Raw genomic sequence first — 9,143 nt, 5'->3', positions numbered from 1 at the left:
TTTTAAAATTAACACATATAATGTAACATTAAAATACGTTTCGCCGAGTAACAGTTACAATAGGTACAGAACAGTGTTAACAAACAGTAGACACGAATACATTACTCAATACATACAATATTCTAGCGCTAAGAATTGTATAATGTTACGGAACAAATATTCACATTTATAAAACATTGTTCGGTACGGTAACTAAGAGTGTTTAAAGTGTTTCCTTTGTCAAGAGAAAATATCTATTGTAAAATATAAACGCCATGTCATAGATTATTTATTTTTTTATATTTATTATTTCAAAGGGTACATTTAAAGTAAAGGCATAGATATAGGTCTATGTGTACCTTCAAATTAAATTTAAACGGAAGATTTTCGTACGATTTGTTGTCATAATATCTTAAAAACTATAAGTATGTAGGCAAAATTTAAAAATCTTAGTTGTAAATAAAATTCATGCATCGTTGATCTGGAGTATGAATGTTTGTTTTGCATTGTAAGAATAGACGGTTATAAAAAGTGTATAGAGAGGCATTTGCCCAGCTACGGGACACACCAGGCTGATACTAATTATATAATATTAGGTTAAAATAGTCCTAAATTGACTGAATATAAGGCTGCTATGCGTCCTTAAAGCACCATAATATCTAATAATTACCACACAAACTTAATTAAAAACTTATATTAGAACATCATACGTTGCTAAAAATACAAGCCTAGATAACATCTTAGTAGTCTCTGAAGGTCATAACTCTTTACTCGTGGAAGCTGTCGATACTTATCAATAAAGTTTTTTATCTCAAAAGATCTTCGAAAGGGTTCCTTTTGACTATATTTCTTTGAGCTAACTGACTAATAAGCAAATATTTTTATGAATATATATTTTCTGCATCTTGCTCTTGTCGAACTTATTCAAGGCCTGCGTGGACTGCACAGGAATATTTGAATGAAATAGGATTTGGCAGACTTATACCGTATGCCAGACGATTGTCTATTCTTTATTCAAGAAGGCTCATAAAAGCACCTTTGAATCGCCATTTTACAGATTTTAATTAAATATAACGCTACCACCGATTCGGAAACTAGATTCAACCGTAAAAGAACCGGCGAGAAACTCAGTAGTTACTCTTTTACAGCATTCGAATTATATAGTATGTCAGTAAAGTTCAATTAAATATTTAAGTCCACTCACTAAGTGTATAGTTTATAACCTTTCCCAATAAAAACAGCACTGCTAAGTTTTGTTTTGTTTCGCTCTTAAAAGTTAGTGAGCAAGTGTAATTAGAGTTACGAGTGATATAACCTCTTACTTCCCAAGGTTGGTCGTACATTGGTTATGTAGATAGTATATAATTCTTAGAGCGTCGGTATTATAAATAAAAAAACATAAACGTGGTATCTAGCGAAAATGTTACACCAGACATTATTGGTTCTCGGGTTAACTTGGTCAAATAAAAAAAAGAAACTTGCCTGATTTATATATTATATTACAATAGAAAACTAGAGACAAGATATATTAAATATAAAAATGTCATGGTGCCGGTATGCATAATATTTAGTTTTAAAAACCAAAACCTGTGCAATCATAGCATTTTATTTGATTACACATTTTTAACGTATGGAGTAAAGTCATCGCTGAAATAGTTTTTTACTGGTATTGAATCGATGAAACGATGTAGAATATCATAGAAAATCGGCATACCCACGTCGAAAATACTTGTTCCGAATGTCTCCACAATTAACTTCCCATTTTGATTGAAAATGTTCATGACGAGTTCACCTTAAAAGAAAAACAAAAAACATATTTTATAATAATTACACTATAAATACTAATTAAATTATTTAGAATAATAACATTTGAATGCTCCGAATAATTACAATAAATTTAAACAATGATAATAATATTTTTTCTCAAATTAAATAATATTGAATAATATTTATTAATTAAACCGTTTGAAATTTACAATTACAATTTACAATAAAAGCCAAAATTATGAACAAAGATTGATATTAAAAATTAATAAAAAATTCCTCAAGAGATCATTGTTAGTAGAAAATCGTTTATTTTTAATACAAAACATAGGACAAGAGACAAATCAGGCGCTGGACGTGGCTTCACGTGGTTTCTGATACACGACAGTGAAGATAATTTTCCCTGGATTTCAATTCGTTTTGAGGTCTCGGATTTCGCAATCTTATTTATAAAATAGCCACTCGCCTAACAGCAGACATTTAATTACTACTATTTAACGGCTTTACTTACAAATGTTTTGAAAAACACTACACACTCTGCATTTCACATCTTTCTTTAGCTCCTCGTTAATCTTAGCTGATCGAAAGTCAAATCTATGATGAAATACACATGCTAAACAATGTTAATATTATTCGTTCAACACGTCTAAACACAATAAAAAATTACACCCGGCTGCCGAATTTAATAAACTCAACGATTGTGAATGCTAGTTACTATCAAATTTACTTAATTTCAAGCCTCCCGGGGCTTTTAATCTGCTTTTACAATTTAGTATTTCTATTGCTCTGGAACGAGCGTTCATTTTGTGAACGTTTTAAAAAATGCTGAGCTATTAAGGGGTGAAAAGTCATTTAGCATCTTTTATTTTGTAAAGTTTCAAGCTGTAATGTTTCAAAATTGCTCTTGATGATTTATTAATTAATGATTCATTTTAATACATTATTACTATGTGGTTACTTGCGGTGTTTGTGTTCAGATGCCGTCGTCGAATTAATTTCATTACTATTACCGCTTCCAATACAAAATGGTCAACTATGATTACAGTATGGTTATAATCAAATAATTGGCTTTTGTCAAATCTAAATGATTAACAATCAAAAGTTGAGACGTCAAAGGCATACTTAAACGAATATTGCAAAGTAATTCCCTAAATCGCATTTAAAGTCATATAGAAACTCGATCCATATTTGAATAAAATGTTGCCTGTATTTTTGTTTCCGTATTACGCAGACACATACACACTTATAATAATTATTTACAATTTAGATTAATTTTACTATAACAAATTACAAGTTGCAAATTTGTTGCACTGCAATATTTTTAACCCAACCTCTTCGTATATCAAATATAAGATCTCTGCTAGTGAGATATATTTTCCTTGTACGCCTGGCAGCAATTACTGTGGTAACATATTTTTTTATGGGGCTTAAACCGACTGTATTTTAATTATTACATTTTCATGTGTTTTTTTATAACTGTGCACATTATTATACCAATTTTAATGGTCCATAAGTAGTAGAAAATTGTGTTTCAAAGCTTTATTATATCGATATATACATATTTAGGTCGAATCAATATTATCAAATATGCATAATTTTCTACACAATATAAATTTTATATATTTGTTTACATATGAAGTGAATTAAACCTGTAGCATTTTTGGTACCATAAAACAGAAATAATGTTTAAAATTATAAGCCATCATAAAATGTTTTGGTAGGTACCCGAAGGACGACTAAGAATAATTCAGTGTTTCGACTATTATTTTGAACCAAACGCGTTTAAGGTATTTCAAGGCTTTATACATTAACCAAGAAAAAACATTACCGCTGTTTTTGTTAAATTTGAGACAACTATACAAACAAAACCTTATAAACACATAATTAAATCAAATTTTGCAGAAGTATAATATTGAAATAAAGGAACATAATTCATATAATACTTACTACTATCTTGGCCTCCCAAAAGTATTTTTTGAACTACCAATTTAGCGTTACCAACATCATATTTGTAATTGAAGTCGTCCTTATGACATTTAAAATATATATCTCCATCGTCCTTCTTGATCAAGTCGTACAAAAATTGCATATTCATACGGAGTTTTTCTGAAACATTACACAACTTTATTATGATTATTTTAACAAGGATTAAATTGGTTACACAGCTGTGTAACCAATTTAATCTCTTTTGATCATAGAGAATGATAGCTAGAATTATAATAGATATTGTAGTTGCAGGTCGTTATTTCGTGTTATGGTGAAACTAAGTCAAACTCAACATTACAAACAGCTCTTGATTGTCAAGTAAAAAAAAAACTTCGGAAAGGAACACCTCAGACCTGAGAAAAACCGATGGAAGAAACTCAGCGGGATCGTTCTTTTTTATATATATTTTTAAAAATCGTATTTCCAATTTAATTTTTCATATTTCTGTTTGAAACGGAGATTAGAGACGATTAATGAATTCGTTAGGTGTATCATCATCTAAGAAGTCATCCAATAATACACAAACGCTCATACATTGAATAATTTTGACCATCTTCGGGGATGCTGTTGAAGAAGCGTATACGTTGCCCAACAAAATAATGATTAACCCTGTATAGTCAGAAAACGTTCGTGACTAGCTTGGTCCTAGTACTAATGTATGAACGTCACAATTCCAAAAACTACTTTTATTTTTACGAACATATAACACAATGTCAAGTATATAAGAACCATGCCTGGGTTTAAACGTGCAATCAAATATTAACATTCACTTGTTCCATCCTCAGGACCATCTCGTCTCCATTTTATGAAATATGTTTATTCAAATGATTAATATTTTTTAATCATTATGATTAATAAATAAAGCAGCTATCATTATCACTAACCTAGTATTATTTTTACATTCCCATCAATAGTAATCGGATCACTTCCAAGCAAGTTCTGGAGGAATGGGGTCGGGTCTGACACCTTGAACTTTCCCGTAAGTACGAGATCACATGTTATTTCCAAATTTGCTTCACCTTTTTCAAAGTCATTTCTGAAAGTAAAAGAATGTTTTTAACAAAAAACATATTCACAAATATTATTCTTAACAAGAAATAATTTTGCCAATATGTATCAAACATAAAAAATAAATTCAGCCGAATTGAGGAGGAGGAGGTTACTCCTTCTTTTTAAATTCAGTTAAAAGTAATTTTGCGTGAATAGAATAAATTAATAGTCATAAAACAAAGATATTATTTTAATAATCTGCATATTTATCCATGTTACGCTTAACTTATTAAGCAGAGAACGTATATTACAAAAAATAAAATATTTTTTGTAAGATTTGATATAAACTTTTTGTGCTAATTGTGAAGTTGGAACTCATGACATTTTAGTGGTAAATTAAGCATCTTTGTACAGTCAGAGTAAGAAAACCTTCATCAGTTTTCAAATTCATTCCTTTATCAAGTCGTAAACTCTTAGTATGTCTTGAAACTAAAGCACTAAACAGACAACTGCATATAAAATTAAACTAACATAGTACGATAACTTAGTTCAAAATAGTGTAACATCTTTGTACTACGTCTAGTGTCATATCAACATAAAACCTTTTTAATAGCCTAATAAGTCATTACAAGATTTAAATTAGATATTATATCTTCTACTGAATTGTCAAAGTCTGTCAGTGTCATATATTTTCTTGCAATATCTTGCAATTTTACAACAATTAGAATAAAAACGCTTGTAATATTATTCGGCCGTTGTTTTGAGTGACGTTTAATGTAATGACGTGACGTGTGATGAGAGGTTCCATCGGCACCGGGAAGTGGTGGTGATTCCTTGCAGTTATAAACCCTATCGAAAATCTATGGGGTTTGCTGGTGCAGCGGTGGATAAGTAATAACGATAGAACCAAAGCAGCTGTCTTAGAACATTGCCGAAGTATTTGGGAGAGCTTCAGAGGAACCGACATATACACTCGCCTTGTTGGATCAATGCGACAGTGACTACAAGCTGTGATTGATACGAATGGCGGATATACTTATTTTTAATAAAATAAATAAGATTTGTTTAAATGAATAAATTTTAACATAATTACTATTTATTTTTACTATTTTATTTACTACTTCCGTCCTGCGGTTTCACCCGCGTTCCCGAAAGATTTTATGTTTTTCCGGGATAAAAAGTGTCCAATATGTTATTCCAGTACATATTCTATCGGTGTGCAAAATTTTATCCTCATCCGTTCAGTGATTTTTACGTGAAAGAGTAAAAAACATACATCCATACCTCAGAGAAATCAGCCAGATCCATACATACAAACTTTCGCGTTTATAATAGTAGGAAGTAAGATTACTACTGTGCACCCTCTTTTATAAGAGATAAGACAATGTCCTAATCTCCGATGTTACACGAGCATTCACGAAGGGCTATGAGGTTTCGTGTAAAGTTGGTATTGGTTGGTTGTCATCCCGATTGACGGCTTCTTCTTATTATTATTATAGCTTTTAAACGCTATTATACTCTTTGCTAGATGCGACTTATAATGACATTGCGACGCAATATCTCATGTTCAATCGGTAAAGCAGGTTATCGCTCATACTGAGCACACGAAAATAGATCTTAAGGTGACGAACCTTTTCTTACCCTGACTGTACATTGTTTTTGCGTAGTCTTCAATTTGAAGGTTATGTAGCTGTCAAATATAGGTTTAAATACATGTTGTGGTTGAACATATTGTATTGGTACAATTTATCCGTCAGTTACAAAAGTTACTTATGTACAATAGCATGGCTTTATGCAAGCCCGTCTGGGTAGGTACCACCTACTCATCAGATATTCTACCGCCAAACAACAGTATTCAGTATTGTTGTGTTTCGGTTTGAAGGGTGAGTGAGCCAGTGTAACTACAGGCACAAGGGACATAACATCTTAGTTCCCAAGGTTGGTGGCGCATTGGCGATGTAAGGAATGGTTAATATTTCTTACAGCGCCATTGTCTATTGGGGGTGGTGACCACTTACCATCAGGTGACCCATATGCTCGACCGCCAACATATGACGTGAAAAAAAACAAACCAAAATGTAAGATTACCCGTATCTAATCAAGATATAGAAGATATTCTTGAATTAGAAAAGTAGATATTTAGACATAATTATAAAACCAAACCCATTCCAAAACTAAACCCATTCCAAATATATACGGTCCACATCTGTCGAATCGGTAATTTTATCAGATTTTTTTTTAATCTTTATGACATTAGTATAATTTCTGTGCACACTTACTGATACTTGTTAATCTCGCAATCTTTGACTCCTTTCAACTGTCCCTCTTCCAACAACAAATTTAATAAGCCTAATATTGGAACTGATATATTTTTCAGATGCATGGGATCGAGGGCGGGTACATTTATTTCCTCAACTCCAGTTTCGCTAATATCCTTTAAGATTTTAGATACATTTTCAATAAAGCATTTTTCATCCTTGATAGTACATTTCTTTACAGTCTCCACTAAAATCAATGAATAATTCAATTAATATTATCATTTTTATTAAATTAATTTGATTATAGGGCTTTTTGCAAGCGCATCTAGGTAGGTAGGTAGCTATGTAGGTACCACAAACTCATCACATATTCTACCGCCAAGCAGCAATAAATAGTATTGTTATGTTCCGGTTTGAACGGTGAGTGAGCTAGTGTAACTTGCAGGGACAAGGAACATAACATTAACTTAAGAAATGCTGTTTTGCGGTAGAATATCTGATGAGAGGGTGGTACCTACCCAGACAGGCTTGCACAAAACCCTACCACCAAGTAAACGGTTATGCGAGTATATCTTATGTTATTATTTCTATTTACTTTTTTGTGTTAAAAGTAATCTCTTCAAGAATAATCTCTTTTTATAAATGTTTAATATTAAAAATAAAATAAATTGTTATTCCATAAAAAAAAACTTATTGAATTGATAATGAAATTAAAATTATGAAAGAAATATAGAAAATGTGACATAATCACATAACATGTATTCAAAATTCATTAATATTATATAAGAATTATCCAGAAATGTATTTAATTAACCAAAACAATATTCCTTTAAAATTAAAATATTCGTTTCTCAATAATTAATGATACAATTACTATTAAGAAGAAGTAGCATATTTTTCAGAAAATAAAGCGATAGTGTTGTAATCACATAATGCATTAATCATTACATTTTTATATATTCTATAAAACTTACCAGAAAATGAATCGCAAGCGCTTATAATGAGACAGGTAACTAATATGGCCCATTTCGAAAACATTGTTACGCTTCTCATTAAGACGGGTACAAATACAATAATTAGTTAAAATATCAAACGCTTACATTTATATCTTCAATTGTTATATAAAAACTGAATAAAAACAATACATTAAACTGGTTTAATTATCATTGTATCCCTGAATTTATAATTGCAAACTTTTGTTTGTTTTTTTTTTTCTTCTTAAGGTTTGTGAATAATGTTTGTTATATGGCCAGTATTATATCACACATTCTAATAAATGTCCGCATCTTTAATTTCCATAAAAAATACTTTTAAGACAAAATAGGAAAATAAAAATTAATATAGAGTAGGACGCCCTGTGGTGAGGTGGATGGACGATTTCAAAAAGTTGACAGGTACAAGATGACTGCGAGCTGCCCAAGATCGGAATGGATCGCGTTCTATGGGGGAGATGTCCAGCAGTGAACGGCAAAAGGTAAAAATATAACAAGTAGCTGAATCTTGTATTTGAGTTTAAATATTAATTCATAATAAAGTACTTTTTATGTTATAATATTTTAAAATCTTCACGGAAGAGATCTTTCTCAGCGATAAAACCGTATTTTTTACATAAAATTAATTTTATTTACATTTATAGCTGTATTTTTATTATAACTCTTTTAGTTTAGAACACATCGGAATAGTACATTCTACATACATTCTATTGTCATTACTATATTTTTTTTCTCATTTACGTCTTGTAAGCAAACCTAAAAAAAATTTATTGATAACAATTTATTCAGTCACAGTTCCTTACTGTAAGATTAAGGCCTCTCATGAAAAGCATCAAGCATTTGTGAAGCTCAGTTTTCAAATTCGTTATCTACAAAATCCAGCTAAGATCAACATACTTCACGACTAGACCGTAAAAGTAATAAAAAAAACACTCTTGTAATTTGGTCATAACTTTTACGAATAGGAACTTTATTGGAACTTATCACTGTAAGAAGAATCTCTAAGAATTCTAAGAATTCAACTGTTTAATAAACGAAGCAAATATTTTTCACGTATGCAGATGTACATACATACCTACTGTTAAATTAAAATCCAAATTAAATTAAATTAAATAATTATTAATTGTATTAAGTTTTTGTTTATGGTAATTAATACATTTTAAATGTAAAAATG

At 30.6% G+C, this 9,143-nt stretch overlaps 1 protein-coding gene across 1 annotated transcript; it reads right to left on the bottom strand.

The window, feature by feature from the left end:
• Positions 1-1,498: 1,498 nt before the first annotated feature.
• On the bottom strand, positions 1,499-8,060 carry LOC113402576 (uncharacterized). The gene is made up of 5 exons (XM_026642867.2): positions 7,952-8,060; positions 6,999-7,224; positions 4,614-4,765; positions 3,691-3,849; positions 1,499-1,771 (listed from the first exon to the last, which is right to left on the bottom strand). Exons 1-5 carry the CDS (start codon positions 8,028-8,030, stop codon positions 1,593-1,595), a joined length of 795 nt encoding a protein of 264 aa, XP_026498652.2. The 5' UTR covers positions 8,031-8,060; the 3' UTR covers positions 1,499-1,592.
• Between the last annotated feature and the right edge of the window lie 1,083 nt (positions 8,061-9,143).

This window comes from Vanessa tameamea, chromosome 11 (genome assembly GCF_037043105.1).
Source record: "Vanessa tameamea isolate UH-Manoa-2023 chromosome 11, ilVanTame1 primary haplotype, whole genome shotgun sequence".
NCBI lineage: Eukaryota > Metazoa > Arthropoda > Insecta > Lepidoptera > Nymphalidae > Vanessa > Vanessa tameamea.
The sequence above is the reverse complement of the archived record's forward strand: the minus strand, read 5'-3'. Positions and strand labels throughout refer to the sequence as shown.

Coding starts and splice junctions, on each gene's coding strand:
- LOC113402576 (XM_026642867.2), bottom strand. CDS start 8,030: ATGAGAAGCGTAACAATGTTTTCGAAATGGGCCATATTAGTTACCTGT. Junction 4,766..6,998: donor TGCGAGATTAACAAGTATCA/GTAAGTGTGCAC, acceptor TTTTACTTTCAG/AAATGACTTTGAAAAAGGTG. Junction 3,850..4,613: donor GAATGTAAAAATAATACTAG/GTTAGTGATAAT, acceptor GTAATGTTTCAG/AAAAACTCCGTATGAATATG.